Source organism: Lolium rigidum, chromosome 6 (assembly GCF_022539505.1).
Source record: "Lolium rigidum isolate FL_2022 chromosome 6, APGP_CSIRO_Lrig_0.1, whole genome shotgun sequence".
NCBI classification, from domain to species: domain Eukaryota; kingdom Viridiplantae; phylum Streptophyta; class Magnoliopsida; order Poales; family Poaceae; genus Lolium; species Lolium rigidum.
Window position 1 is genome coordinate 109,076,862 of NC_061513.1, and position 15,292 is coordinate 109,092,153.

Consider the following 15,292-nt stretch of genomic DNA (forward strand, 5'->3'; position numbering starts at 1 on the left):
TACAATAAGAGCCGATTGCTCACAAAAGGGAGATCTGCTACCTAATGTACTACTACTAGCCCTATTCTAGTAGTCCCTAATCTAGGGGCCGGCGCCGTCGCTGCCGTCGCTGCCCTCGTCGTCGCCGTCCTCGCTGCCACCGGCGTTGCTGCCGGCGATGTCGTCATCGCTGCTGCTGCAGCCGTCGGCAGGGGCTTCTTCTTCTTCTTCGTCGTCGTCGTCCTCCGACCCGGCGCGGAAGCGCTTCGCCGGCGAGTATTCGTCGGAGGAGGTGTCGTCCTCCGCTTCATCCTCTTCGGCGGAGGAGATGTCCTCGCCCCAGGAGAGAGCGTCGTCGTCGCTCTCTTCCTCCAACTCCCCGTCAACGAGGAACTGGAGGTTATCCTCCTCGTCGGTCAAGGATTCGTCATCCTCTGACCCGACGGCGAAATCCCAATCCGCCTCGTCCCACCACAGTGGGGCGCGGGCCTCGTACGCCGCTATCGGGTCGTACTCCGGCGTCGGCTCACGGGAGGAGGAGGATTGGGAGGAGAGACCCGAAGAGTAGGAGGCAGAGGAGGAGACCATGATTGCAGAGGAGGGGAGTTTCGATTGCTAATGAGAGGATCAAACTGCTCGGATGAGGTTAAATGAAGGGGATGCAGTGGAAGATGGTTCAATGCTATGGCGGTTTTCGAGGATGCGGTGTCAAAACTGTCAAATCGTGCAGTACGAAGAAGTTGAGAAGGCAAGGCATCATGATGGAAGGGCACTGTACCGGTTCTGCTCTGCAACGCGTAGCCCGATGAAGGAAAACAGAGTGGTTTTGGAATTATTATTGCCAAAACCAGGGGGGCATGTGTTATCGCCGGATTTTAACCAAAGTAGGAGATGGGCCGTGATGGAGATGGGCTTAGAGGCTATGCATATAAAGTGTTTCTGAATTGGCCTTGTGCGAGAGTTTGGGCTAGATTGCCCGTATATCTGTACATTATGGTAGATTACATTTCAGTTTAGAATTAAGAGATAGAGTTGGTTCGTACTACGCTAGGTTTATTCCAAAGATAGAAAGTCTATGGACTATAAATATGTACCTAGGGTTATTGAGAAAGGAGGACGATCACGTTCACAACAAACACAATCTAGGCGCATCGCCACCCCTTGTTTCGAGGGTTTCTTCCGGTAAGCGTCATGCTGCCCGCATCGCATCTTGCGATCTAGGCAAGTATCGCTTATTCGTTGTCTTGTGTTGCTCGTATCGAAGCCTTGTTGATGGCGAGTAATACCATTATCATAGATGTTTTGGGGCTAACATTGATACTTTTCTCGGTATGTTTGCTTAGTTATGTCGCCCCTAAATATCTAGCTTCCTTTGCACCTATCTTAGGTGTAAGGGCAGCATCTTGCTTGGTCTTTATTTAGTAGATCTCGTTCGTTATGGTTGTTCCTTGTTCTTCAAGGATTAGTTTGATATCCGCATGGTTAGGCCTTGCAAACGGGTTGAACAATCCAAGTAGTGCGTAAGGTATGGTTTGCCGATCCAAGAGGGGTTGTTCCGGAATCGACTTCGTGTTGGTTTTTAGGCCTCTTCTAGGACTAGTTTTCGTTATCTTTCGTATCTCGCTGTGCTCAACTACGCGTAGGACGTTCCAATTATGCGGTGAAAGCCCTAGACTGTCGTAGATCGATTTAACTTGGTATTGATGAAGCAGGATCCCCATGTTATCATAGATCCAATACGAACCATGGGTCAATCGGTTCTTTGAGCCGATCCACGGGGTAACCTGAGAGCCGATCGAGGCTCAGATTTAATGTTTACGTGTCCGCTATGCAGAAACTAATTGAAGTAATCCATCACCTTCCCGACCAGGTATAGGTCGGTGGCACGCCCTCGCAATAGCCAGGACGTGTGCCGGATTTTGCGGGCCGTCGCCCGAGGGACCAGGGCCCACCAGCAGTCCTGGGAGCCTCCCGGCTCTTCGTGTTGCTCGTCGCTGCTCGCCGGTGGGTTTTGGCAGGCAACAGCCAGTTGCTCACCTTCAAAAAGGTGTCCTCCTTCGAGTACAGTGTGGTCATCTTCGACTACACCGGCTTTAAGGTGATGAGCAGGTGCCTGTACCATGGCGATACCACCAAGTGTATCGTCTTCAAAAATCATGTCTGAAGCTTTCTGGCTGTGTGTTGCTGCTACCATGTCGTCTCTAGTTGTTGTTCGTGTCCTGTCATGTCCTGGACTATGATCGTGTCTGCTGTGTCCTGAACTATGATCATGTCTGAACAATGGGGTGTCCTTAACTTGTGTCGTCGATGATCAGTGCTAAGTTTTCTTGTGTGTTCTTGCCTGTGCTGTTGATTGTTGGTAACCTCACCACTGAAGGTAAGCGGTAACCAGAACCGGGTTTTGTGTTGCAACCAAACAACAGGGGCGCCGTTCTGGGCTGCTACAAGGGCTGAAAACCGAGCTACCAAACACGCAGACTCTAAATCTCCACGGGGCCAAGAAAAAGTCTGCGCAAGCCACCAAACAACGTGGTTTTTCTGGCCCATGGTCCGTCTGGGACGCGCATGGGCCTTCTTTCCACTGCGTCAGTGGTGCAGGCTACCAAACGCGCCCTTGACCTTGCGGCGGTGTGTACTAAGCGGTGGCAGGGCTCGTAATTTCGATGAGAGAGTATGGGCAGTAGAAAAACAACAAAAACTTAGAGAGAAATCTTACTTTCTTTATTAGCAGTTCCAGCTGCAATGTGGGGGCATCTCTAGTTTAGACATATGTGTCATGAAATGCCCCCCACATTGCAGCTGGAACTAGAGATATGTGTCATCTTCTATTTCATGACACATATGTCTAAACTAGAGATGCCCCCCACATTGCAGCTGGAACTTATCTTTACCTGCTAATATGTGGTCACTATTGACGTAAAAGTACGAAACCAAATCATCCACGACAAATCAACAATACACTCCAAAAAAAAATTAGAAAATAGAGAAGCGTGTGAAACTACAGGCGCGGATTTAATTTTCAACGGTGCTCTAACACAATGGCTTTGAATTAAGGGCGCTAATCTTCAGTGGAGCCTTGATACAGTGACTTTGAATTATACAAACTGAAGAAGGCTCTACATGTGCAAATTTTCAGTTGCACCACGACCCAATGGATTTGAATTATGAAGAATCGAAAATGGGATCCAAATTTAATCAGTAACCGCGAGCTAAAGCCTAAACTAGATCGAGCGGTGATGGGCGTTTAGGGGGATTTGAATTCGCGAGCAGGGAATCGGCCAGACGCAAACGAAATCACCGGCCAAAGCTCACTCACGAGCAACCAGCTTAGAGATGCGAGCTGCCTTCCAACGACGATCTTTGTCCAGGCAGCGGTGTTCTTCCACATGATGACTGTCTTCAGCACGAAGGCGCTCGAAATCTGCAGCCCTCCGATTTTCCTCCATGCAGCGATCTTCTTCTTCACGCCGCCAATCTTTCTCACGTTGCCTCTCCTCCTCCCAACACCGATCGATGTTCGTCGCGTCGATCCACTTCAGAAACAACCCGAAGACGGTTCCCAAAGTAATTACGCGAGTACCATATTCGGGGAAGCCTGTGTTATTTCCAATAAAAAACAATAAAATTGCTTGATATATCAGCTGCGCATGAAAAAAAATTGCGAAGTATTGTTGCGAGTTAAAGTGCGCTGCGATCCGGAGCTCGAAAAGAAACCTTCTGATTCGAAAAAAAAATAAAGAAAAACTTTCTACGCCCCGAGATTCAGCGTCAAATCGCAGTCTGGTCCTTGGCCGCAGCGCCTATTCATTGAGCCGTCCCCCTCTCCATCTCCTCTCCGCGTCACTGCTTACCTAACCCAAACCACAGCCGCGCACTGGGGAAGATCCAAACCCCGTTTCGGCCCCACCCTCGTCTCTCTCATCCCCCTCCGCCCGCAAGCCAACCTTCTGGAAAATTCCGCTGGCCCGAGAAATTCTCGCCCCCCAACCCAACCCCCAACCAACCAACCAGACCCAACCAAGAAGCCGCGCCGCCGATCACCCCACCATGCGCTGAGGCTGAGCCCGACCCCGACCCGCCGCGCCGCGACCCGGGGGAAGCACTGCAGATGGAGGGGGGATCGCTGCCGCCGTTCCTCACCAAGACGTACGAGATGGTGGACGAGCCGTCCACGGACGCGGTGGTCGCTTGGACGCCGTCGGGGACCAGCTTCGTCGTCGCCAGCCAGCCCGACTTCTGCCGGGATCTGCTCCCCAAGTACTTCAAGCACAACAACTTCTCCAGCTTCGTGCGCCAGCTCAACACCTACGTAAGAAGAAGAACTAACTTCACGGTTACGCCCACCCAACCACCCCCCTCTCTGTCTCTCCTCCGCCCAATCTCCGCTTACCAGCTGAAATTGGGGCGTTGCCGGAATGCGTGCTGATCTGTTTCTGTGGGTACCGTTGAATTCGGTATAATTTGGGCCCAAAGTAGTAGCTTGTTAGTGTAACAGATTCTGTTGGTTTTCTTTTCATTGGAAATACTTTTAAGCAACCAAGGTCAACTCTTCAATTCTATATCTGTGAAATTCAACTAGCTTAGTTCAGTGCTATTTCCTCTTGACCCTGTGGAATCTTAGGACTGTTTAAGGAGCAAGCATTATATAACGAAAACTGAATTTGAAATAACATCTACTTCCACAACCATCTAGTATACTTTGTTTCCTTCTAGCTGCAGTACATTATTTCATTTTATCTGTCTTTGATAATGCACGATACGTATTGCGCGTGTGTCTATTCTAATACGTGTCCCCTACTCGTTCTCATACAGGGCTTTAGGAAAGTGGATCCGGAACAATGGGAGTTCGCGAACGAGGAGTTCATAAGAGGGCAGCGGTACCGGTTGAAGAACATCCATAGACGCAAGCCGATCTTCAGTCACTCATCGCACACTCAGGGGGGTGCCGGACCGTTAGCGGAGAGCGAAAAGAGGGACTACGAGGAGGAGATCGAGAGGCTCAAGTGCGATAACGCAGCATTGGCCCTGCAGGTTGAAAAGAACGATCAGAAGAAAATCGATATGGACAAAAAGATGCAGGCTTTGGAAGAGAAGCTGTTTGCTGTTGAGCATCAGCAGACGAGCCTAATATCTTACGTCAGGGACATTGTGAAGGCGCCAGGGTTTCATTCTACCTTTGCAGAACAATCTGATCACCATGGAAAGAAGAGGAGGCTGCCAAAGCCGATTTCCTTCCATGAGGATGCAACTCATGCGACTGCTCGGGAGAATCAGGTTATGCATTGTGACTCGGCCAATTCACCACCAGCTCATGAACTTTACAGAGAATCCTTTGACAAAATGGAATTATCCCTCAACTCGTTGGAGAATTTCCTCAAACAAGCGAGCGAAGCGTTCGGTAATGATATTTCATACGATGGGGATTGCACAGGCCCTTTGTCAGCTGTTGTTATCACGGAGCTCCATTCGTCTGGGGAAAGTGATCCTCACACGCGACCAGCTCCATCGATGATGCATACTTCTTCAGCTGGCATAGGAGATTCTCATTCTTCTCAGGATATAGCAGAGTCGACCAGCTGTGCAGAAAGTCCTCCCCTTTCTCAGATGCACTCTATTGCAGATTCACGAGCTAAGATCTCTGACATTGATGTCAACATGGAACCTGCTGTTACAGAACCCGGTCCATCAAGAGATGAAGCTGTCCAAGACCCTCCTGCTGCCGCAGCTGGCGCAAACGATGGATTTTGGCAGCAGTTTCTTACCGAGCAGCCTGGGTCATTGGTTGCACATCAGGAGGCCGAATCAGAACGGCGAGACAGGGAAGCAGAGCAAATGACACCAGGTGACCGGGGTAATTTTTGGTGGAACAAGAAGAGCGTTGAACAGATGACAGAAAAACTGGGGCATCTCACCTCAGCTGAAAAAACCTGACTCTGTATTTCTTATTTCTTTTAGCTGAGAAAATGACCAGTACAGACACTTTAGGAGCATGGCACCTCCCAGTCAGAGATATTCCGGCTAACATTTACTTCGCAGTGTATCATATTTGCAGTGTGCTTAGAATGTTGCGGACTACGCTATATTATCCTGATATGCATCCATACTTTATTAGTTGGAACTTAGATATACCCTTGGCCATGGCTCATGCTATTTCTCATATTTGTGGTAAAATATCATTTTGTGACAAGTATGTGTTGCAGTTTTATCGTTGTTGCTTATTGCAATATATATAGGCACCACTGAATTCACATCGAGAAAGGATGTTTGGGACCAGGGTCTTAATTTTGATTTCTATGCACCTTGCCTGCTATTTGGATCAACCTCTGGTATTTCTGGCTTTGTGGAACAGGAACCCCGTGTTTTTTTGCGCCTTTCCTAATTCAGCATCTAGGTGCCAAGCTGATTTTCAATTTGGCATCAGTCAGGTTTTCCGTCCTTTGGTTCGCGCAATCTCACACACATTAATGCATGGGTTTATCTGAAAATCTAACTGATACTGAATTGAAAATCAGCTATGTGCTGATTAGACATGTCTTTAAATGATCAGTTATTTTGTAACCAAGGATGATTTTGTTTTTCTTGCATTGCATCGTCGACATCAACTGCGTCTTTTGTGTATTATAAGATCTCTAGGAGCTTTTAATGAGGCTTCGGGAGTCAGCAGCTCACCTCTTGGGCAGGTAACATTTCTGACAGCATAGCGGAAGGCCCGTTGCTACCCCTGTTGCTATGGTTTGGCTCAAAACAGGACTCTGTCTCCTCGCTGCTGCACATGTGCGGAGTTTGTGAGCATTGGAGGGGAGGGGTGATAATTGTACTGCGCTTGCGCTGGTATGCATCAATTCTGAATTCATGGTCCTTCGAAGATACATTCCGGTCTGGAGTCTGTGTGTCCCCGCCCGACCATTTCTTTCGCTTCGATCCAAAGCCTGACATTGTTGGTGTGCTAACTGCAACGCTGGCAATTGTGACTTCATCTGTGCATGTGTATTCCATCTTTTCTGTATCCCGTATAGTCTAAGGGAAAACTCAATTCTACCGCATACAGAACACTGTTGCCCGTGTCCACAATTCAATATGCAAGGGAGGAACCAAAGCAATTAAACCCAATTCAACAACCGTTGCACATTATAGGCACTCCGTAGTAAAATCGACAGGAACCAAAGCAATTAAGAACCTTGTGTATTTTTTCCAGTAAGAGAAGCATTTTCTGTGGAGCCATGAAAGCAAGACAAAGAAAAAAAAAACAATGAACAAATCTGAGCATTGACATCACCACGACTTTAGAATTCAAAAACGAAACCACTGTGTAACTTGTTAACAAGGGATCACAAGCTGCGGATGCACTCCTTTGATTTCCCATGTGCAGTAGCAATCCTATAACCACAAATCCATACAAGTTCATTTTCCTTCCATTTTACTTCAGAAGGTAAAAGATTAAGAGAAATGTGCAAATAAAGGTGACGAGTCAGCTATGGACATATGGACCTACGTTTTGCAGCAAAAAGATCATGATGTCTTGCCCGACTGGAGAGTCTGAGCATGCTTCTGCAGTAGCTTCACGTCGTAGGCCCTGGTGTTAGTCATTGCTTGAGTACCCAACTTCATATCCGTCAGAATACATGTGTAGAAGCGACTGTTGAATCAATCGTCATAATCTGCAGATTTAACCAATCCCTGTACTACAATCCCCTGAAAGGTCTATCACTTGACTCTGTTTGTTCACCGCCGATATCAATTGACGAAACAGACGCAGACAACTCATCAGCGAACCCAGTCATAGGTTCAGGTTCTGTTGCATCGGCCAGTGTGCTAAGCATTGTGGCCACTTCAAACGTATCATCCAAGTAGAATTTGGCTTTGCTTGGTTTTTGCCCCACCGTGCATGCGAACAATGGTGTCTTTGGAGCAACCATGCCTCTTTTGATGATATCGGCAATGTTTTCAAACATGTCCTCATCTGATCTATCATCACCAATGCACAATACGAAGTCGGCCTGCTTTCCTCTCTCCTTCATTGATGCCAGTATCTTCTCAGCGATTACTCCCTTGCTTACTCCCTGGAGAATTAGCATATGGAAACAACGACATTCAATATTAATGTTGAGTATACACCACAGATCAAGCATGCAAGGCAATGTTGAGAGGGGGGCATCCAACATATTAAATCAGATTGTGCATGTGCTGTCCATTTCGTGTGGCCATTAAGTAAGCTCACTGCTACTAAAACAAGTACTCCCTCCATCCCATGGATGTCTTAACTTTGTCTAAATTTGGATGTACCGAGACAATAAATAGTGTCTAGATACATCCAAATTCAGACAAAGCTAAGACATACTCTATGGGACGGAGGGAGTAACAGACTTGTAGAAAAAATAATGTTAATAGTAGGTTAGGTGGTAAAGTAATTATGCCCTGCAAGTGACATGACACTAATTATAAAGATAAAGCATCCCCGCATGTCATTTCAGAAAGCTCTTCTACAACCACAAGATAAGATAAACAACACATCAGCACCTATAAGGTCTTTCCTAACCAAGAGAAAAGCTAAACACAGCTAGCACATGGCTGATATATTTTCCCATGAGCAGAATCACACCTAACAGACTCACATGGCTGCATACGAAATTATAAAATTAATACTCCCTCCATCCCAAAATAAGTTGCTAAAGTTTGTCTAGATACAGTTGAATCTAGACATGTTTTTAGTGTGCAGATACGGAAGTTGAGCAAGTTATTTTGGGGCAGAGGGAGTAATTGTATTGACTGTACAAAATAAAAAAGAACTACAGCCTAACTTAGCAAGGACAAATATGTGAACCACTGATACACTTCATTTTAGACACAAGAACATAAAATGTGTTCTCTAAGGTAGATACGCGTGAACTAATGAAGAAAGATATTCGAGAAATTAAAGAGATGCACACACCTGAGGTTTGACTTCAACAATGAACTGGCCACTCTTGACAGAGACTGGTTCATTTGCTAATACACTCTCCAGGTGATCAAGCATCTCTTTGGCCTGTGAGGACCCAAAGCCTGAGTCAGCATCCTGATGGTGCCACACCAAAGCGCTTTCCTTAGTCTCAATGTAGGATCCATCAGTTGATTCGGTATACAAATTCATCACAGGCTCTGCCATTTCCATCCATCCGAAGTCCGAAGCCTGGGCGCACGTTTGCCACTCTTCATCTCTACTCCACCTACACATGTTTAGACAGAACAGATTTTATTTTACGTTGCTTTTTGAGATAATCTGATAGTCACCAGCCAAGCCAGGCTAGCAGAGTTATTGGTGTCTACCATAAGTAACAAAGCAAATAGATAACAGCCTATTACAAGAAAAAACACTAAAGTTCTTAATTTATGTGAGCGCGTCAGATTTGAGTGAATCTGGCACTCTGGACCTTCCTAAACAAGGAAAAATACCAAGACAAAGTTCTGCAGCGCAACGAACGAATAGCAGCAGAGGTACATATCAATTCATGGGGGACAAAAACATTGCAACTGCCTCCACTCTACTTGAATAGGTGCGAAGAAAACTCCGTATCAGGCATCAATACTAAGCATGACAAGACCAACCATGAAAGGTACCATCATCTGTTTCATACTTTCATTTTATTACTACGGGGTTTTCCTTGCAAAACCTTTTTCGCATAATCACATGCCAGTTTCAGAAACAAAAAGATACTAATAATTGCAGTATAACAGGTTACCCTAAGAACTAGACATGAAAATAAACTCAGTTGACTGTTTGTAAGGCCTTATGATTACAGAACAAACTAGCACAATCTGTACCAGTGTTACAAATTATATGAAAATCATAAGGTAAATAACATTATACAGTTTGTGCTAATACTAGAATTATGAAATAGGGGAGAAAGGGTCAAAATGAAGAACCGTACCTTAAGAAGTAGCCATGTTCTGCTGCAAGACCCAGCTTAGGGCACGAGGAAAACCATTCTCCCAATTTATCCCTGCTTCTCCCACTGACAATAAAAACAACATTCCTCTTATCTGAGCAGAGGGTATTGATGATCCTCAGAACTTCTGCACTAGGTGCCTTGTTGATGGAAGTCTGAGCCACCAGTGTTCCATCATAGTCAAGCAATATAGTCCTGCTCTGTGACCTCTCATAAGCCATAACAATAGAATCCATGTTAAGCTTTGTGAAATGAGGGTCCAAGGCCACCACCCTGAAACCAAACCCCAACCCGATGCCCCAGCACGTCCTTCTAAAATGGTCCTTGCAAGCCCTCTCCAAATCCTGGATGAAGCTCTTTGACCAGTAAGCAACGTCGTGGGTGCTGACATACCGATAGTGCTTCTCGTGCCTCAGCTGCTTCTCCTGCTCCGACATCGAAATGGCCTCATTCATCGCCTCCGCGGTCGCCTCTACATTCCAAGGGTTGACACGAATAGCGCCACTCAATGAGGGCGAGCACCCGATGAACTCTGACACCACCAGCATGCTCTTCTTCGGCCCACACACCTCCGACGACGAGGACTCTGACCCAGTTATCCCCTGCCTACAGACAATGTACTCGTAGGGCGTCAGGTTCATCCCGTCCCTCACCGCTGTCACCACCACACACTCTGCTATGGTGAAGAAGGCGCTTTTTTCGACACTAGAGACATCTCTGTCGATAAGGACAACAGGGGTGTAGCCTGGGTGGCCAAACTCGGCGTTGATCCTGTTGTGGCTCTCGCGAATCTCAGCCTCGATGGCTTCCAGATCCTTGCCCTTGCCCCGGACGGGTCTCGCGATCTGCACCAGCACGGCCCGCCCCTGCCACTTGGTGTGCGTTTTCAGCAGATTCTCGAAGGCGAGAAGCTTGAGATTGATCCCCTTGAAGATGTCCATATCATCGACGCCGAGCAGCACGGTCTTGCCTTCGAACTGCTGCTGCAGCTCGGAGACCCGCCACTGCCTGTCGGGCAGGGAGAGCACGGACTGCAGCTGGTCCATGTGCACCCCGACGGGCATGATCTTGATCCCGACGGTGCGGCCGAAGTACTCGAGCCCAATGTAGCCGCGCTTGGACTGGTACTCGATCCCGAGCATCCTGCTGCAGCAGGAGAGGAAGTGCCTGGCGTAGTCGAAGGTGTGGAAGCCGATGAGGTCGCAGTTGAGCAGCGCCTTGAGGATCTCCTCGCGGACCGGCAGCGTGCGGTAGATCTCGGAGGAGGGGAAGGGGCTGTGCAGGAAGAAGCCGATGCGGAGGCGGTTGAAGCGGCGGCGCAGGAAGGTTGGCAGCGCCATGAGGTGGTAGTCGTGCACCCACACGTAGTCGTCCTCCGGGTTGATCACCTCGATGACTTTTTCGAAGAAGAACTTGTTGGCGAGGACGTAGGCTTCCCAGGCTCCCCGGTCGAAGCGGCCGTTGTCGGGCGGGGTGGTGGAGGAGGAGGGGGAGGGTGGTGGGGAGATGGAGGCGGAGAAGGGGAGCATGTAGTGGAAGAGCGGCCAGAGGGTGCGCTTGCAGAAGCGGTGGTAGAAGCGGTCGTGGAGGGACTCCGGGAGGAAGACCGCGGCGCAGCGGAAGCGGTCGTAGAGCGCCTGCGCCACCTCGTCCTGCTCGGCGGCGGGCACGTCGGCGCGCACGCCCCCGACGAAGAGCACCTCCATGTCGTCGGGCACGCCGTCGCGGAGCTGGAGGAGCAGCGAGTCGTCGTCCCAGGAGAAGGTCCAGCCGCGGCCGTCGGGGCGGCGGCGCGCGAGGATGGGCAGCTGGTTGGAGACGACGAGCAGGCGCTCGCCGGAGACGGAGGAGGGCACGTCGGAGGCGACGCTGTTGGTGGCGGCGGGCTCCGAGTCGTCCTCGCCGTCGAGCTCGGATAGGGTGCCCGGCACCGTCATCACCCGCGACATCCGCTTCATCCCGAAGGAGCCCGACCGGCGCCGGCCCCCGCCGCCCGAGGGCCCCAGCGCCGCGAAGTTGCCCTCCGCGAGATCGAGCAGGTTGGTGTACGACCGCGACATCATGGCTGAAACAAGGTCGGAAGGATGATGAAGAAGAAGAAGGTTCGCGTCTGCAGAAGGAAGAAAAATTAGGACCCCGCCCCGATTCGCGGAATGGAGGGTGCGAGCGGGAACCGCCGGGATCGTGGGCGGCGGATGTGATCTGATCTGAGAGAGACGGCGGGGGAGAGGAGAGGAGTGGTGGGTTTTCGAGTTGGGGGTAGTGGGGGGATGGGAAATGAAACCGGAGGTGGGCGAGCGAGAGGTTGGGGACGCGCCCTCCCTGGTAGGAGTATATTCCACGCCCTCCGTGGACTCCAGCCCGGGTCGGTGGGTGAGACTCCCGTGGACCGCGTCCAGGGAGCGGGCGGAGCGGGGGCAGAGAAAGAGGATAAGGTTTGCGCTTGCACACACCGATGCCAGCTGGCGTCACGCGCCCCCACCCCTGGCTTGCCCTGTGGGGCGCGCTGCGATTAACGGTTACGATGAGCGCTGCTACAGCTGGACGGACGGGCCGGATCTGGCCGCGGTCCAAGTGGTCGTGGGCCTGTGTACTATAGTTGCTGGCGATTTTAACTGTTCCGGTGGCTCGTTTGGGCGCTTGTCGTCGTCCGATCTTTCTCCGTGGAGGCGATTTCGGTGGGGGCGCTTTGCGGCGAGGAAAACGTGTCGGGTGCAGGGCCTGGCCACGATGGGTGACGCAGGGCGTGACGCGCGCCGAGTGGTATGGCTTCACGTCTGTGTTTTCTACTACGCGCTACACATTTCTCCTGTTTATACCTGATGTATTCATCCATATCATTATTTGCAGGATTAGGACTTTCATGTTAAGTCTTGCATTAATTAATCTATAAGATTTTTTTGTAACTAGTGTTTGATTCACATAAAAAAGAAATAAATAAATTATATGGGAAAAAACATGTCATTCTTAAGAATTTCAATTGTAAAAATCAAGCGGTGCACCAATCCGAAAAAATCGTCGGAAGTGGAGATTTTGCAAAATAATTCTTTGCTTTCTATTCTCTCACCCCTCAGTCCAAATTGCATCGCATATCTCCCGCACCGCACAACGCACATCACCCAACCGCTATCCGCTCACGCAGTCTGCTGCATTTCCCCTCGCCTCGCCATCTTCCCCCTCCGGAGGTTGGGGAAAACTAATGAGTTGCTGGTTCGTGGAGAAGCTGGCCGAAGGACGACCTAGAGCTCCTCCTCCTCCTCCTCCCTGAAGCTCATGTTGAATTAGAAGAGGACGACTTGGGGCTTTTATTCGTCCAACCCGGAGCTCCTGCTAGAGAGGAGAGGAAGACCTAGAGCTACTCCTTCTGCCTAGACTGTTGGACGAGCTGGATATACTAGAGCTCCTCCGACGACCTGGACGGGCGAGAGATCGAGCGAGCTAAGGGCATGTACATTAGTTCCGACGCATGTTGTCTGCAAGTTCTGTCTAGATCAACTGCAGACATCGATATTTTTATCCTCTACAATGGACTGTCTAGTAGGCTATCTGTAGCACCCGCATATCCTGGAGAATATGGCTTTGTGATCAGTTGCGGTTGTAACTTGAAAAGGCCCACGATACATGCCGCGCTCGTACAATAGCAAATACGCCGTTGGTAGGCTCCGAACTTCACGGCAATAGATCGTCTGTAAAAATACAGACGGGTACCTTCTCTCTCTTTTACCTACCTCCTCCACGTCATGTAAAACTCCTATGTGGCAGGTATTACAGACAGCTGATGTCAATTGTTGTGCATGCCCTAAGACGAGAGGCGAGATTGGCAAACGAGCATGCGGTCAATTCATATCGTGAGGATTTTCGGCAGTTTGGCTTTTTTCTAAAAGTGGCACTATAGTTAGGGTCATGTTACTTTTTTCGGATCGAATGTAGTATCAAAGATTGTAAAGATGATTACAACATTTCTATACATCAAACGACCAGTTACAACATGTACAATGCTGATATTTTAGAAGTGTTTCGTATTTAGGGACGTCTAGTTATTACAGATCAGATAAGACTAATAAATAACACATTGCACATCTTATTTTATTATTATATATTCTCTTTGTTGTACAAAAAAATATTTCAACTTTGTCTGTATTTACACTTATCTACACACTAAAACTCATCTAGGCACAATACTTATTTTCTTGAGTGGAGAGTTATTTTCTTTTAACAATAACCATTGTATATGACCGGGTTAGCAAATATATGTTCTCTGTTGGTTGAAAGGTGAATATACGTGGTTCACAATCATCTTCCGATCCATCATGCCCAGTGCCCTCCCTCCCACACACACACATCGTCAGGCTGCAAGTACCCGCCATGGCATCTTTCATCAAATTGGAAGCTGCGTTTGTCTTTTTACTTATCCCAGCAGACAGGTTATCCTGTTTTATCAGGTTGGTAGGGCTCGGCGAAAGCAACGCCGCAACACTCGCTGGATCGAAAGATCTCGCCAACAGTCGTGATTCTGACAAGGACGGCTATATCAGTTACGTAATGCCAGTAAGCTTACTACGGAGTAGTATAATCCAAGTGGTCATTCTAAAATAGTAAGAGAGTCCAGCGCGCGACAGTTTAGTATGGCAAGAAGCCATCTTGGAGGAGTACCTTTTAGGCCACGACGAATCGACGCACGTTTCGCCGGAGACGACCTTCCAATCAGGGCGGCCGCGGCCATTTTTCCAGGTTGGACGGTGGATTCCGGCCCTCCAAGCGGCAGATCGATCGGCGAGTCGTCTCGCCGTCGCCAGAGGCCAGATCTCGGACGCCGCCGCCCGTCGTCGTGCTCGTGTCCGGGGACGACAGGGCTGGCTGACTAGGCACAGTCGAGCAGCGTGGACGTACTCTGGCGCCGGCCGACGTGCGGCTGACGTGGAGGCGAGCACGTCGCTGCCCGGTCGCGTCGGCTCCGAGTCAGCACCCGCCATATCCGCACAGAAAGGAAGGGTAAACAAAGGCATCCTCCTCCTCTCGCTGTCGTCGTCCATGACCCAAAGCTGATGTCGGGCCCGTCACGCACTCCGGCGCGACCATCGGCCGGTCGGTCGGTCGGTCCGAGGCTGTTTTCGGGCTTTGCCTTCATCACGCCAGGTTTTCGTCAAAGTCTAGACCAGTACAGTAGCTGGGCGATCAAGCACACGCACATGGCCGATACGATAACACATGGAAATTTCTCAAACTTGTTGTATTTTGCCACATGTATCTCACCGGCATGTGCGTCGTACGAAAGACAAAGACAGCTCTTGTAACGGTGATTTCCCCATTTGCATCTCGCAAGCCTATGCTGCTACTGTGTTTTACAGAAGATCGGAGAAGTCTAACTTTGGTCCCTCATCTTTGTTTTG

The 15,292-nt window shown here is 49.3% G+C and overlaps 2 protein-coding genes across 2 annotated transcripts; one reads left to right on the plus strand and one right to left on the minus strand.

Annotated features, from left to right (window-relative positions):
• Nucleotides 1-4,049: 4,049 nt before the first annotated feature.
• On the plus strand, nt 4,050-6,105 carry LOC124667453 (heat stress transcription factor A-4b-like). The gene is made up of 2 exons (XM_047204732.1): nt 4,050-4,288; nt 4,792-6,105. The coding sequence occupies exons 1-2, from the start codon at nt 4,088-4,090 to the stop codon at nt 5,908-5,910; spliced, it is 1,320 nt and encodes a 439-aa protein (XP_047060688.1). The 5' UTR covers nt 4,050-4,087; the 3' UTR covers nt 5,911-6,105.
• A 1,134-nt stretch (nt 6,106-7,239) lies between these two features.
• Nucleotides 7,240-12,181, minus strand: LOC124665950 (probable alpha,alpha-trehalose-phosphate synthase [UDP-forming] 7). The gene is made up of 3 exons (XM_047203305.1): nt 9,885-12,181; nt 8,909-9,182; nt 7,240-8,039 (listed from the first exon to the last, which is right to left on the minus strand). Exons 1-3 carry the CDS (start codon nt 11,963-11,965, stop codon nt 7,662-7,664), a joined length of 2,733 nt encoding a protein of 910 aa, XP_047059261.1. The 5' UTR covers nt 11,966-12,181; the 3' UTR covers nt 7,240-7,661.
• Nucleotides 12,182-15,292: the final 3,111 nt, after the last annotated feature.

Excerpts from the sequence above, each read along its gene's own strand:
- LOC124665950 (XM_047203305.1), bottom strand. The coding sequence starts at position 11,965 with ATGATGTCGCGGTCGTACACCAACCTGCTCGATCTCGCGGAGGGCAAC. Across the intron at positions 9,183-9,884 it reads GAACATGGCTACTTCTTAAG|GTGGAGTAGAGATGAAGAGT; the intron begins GTACGGTTCTTC and ends AAACATGTGTAG. Across the intron at positions 8,040-8,908 it reads TTGTTGAAGTCAAACCTCAG|GGAGTAAGCAAGGGAGTAAT; the intron begins GTGTGTGCATCT and ends CTAATTCTCCAG.
- LOC124667453 (XM_047204732.1), top strand. The coding sequence starts at position 4,088 with ATGGAGGGGGGATCGCTGCCGCCGTTCCTCACCAAGACGTACGAGATG. Across the intron at positions 4,289-4,791 it reads TGCGCCAGCTCAACACCTAC|GGCTTTAGGAAAGTGGATCC; the intron begins GTAAGAAGAAGA and ends GTTCTCATACAG.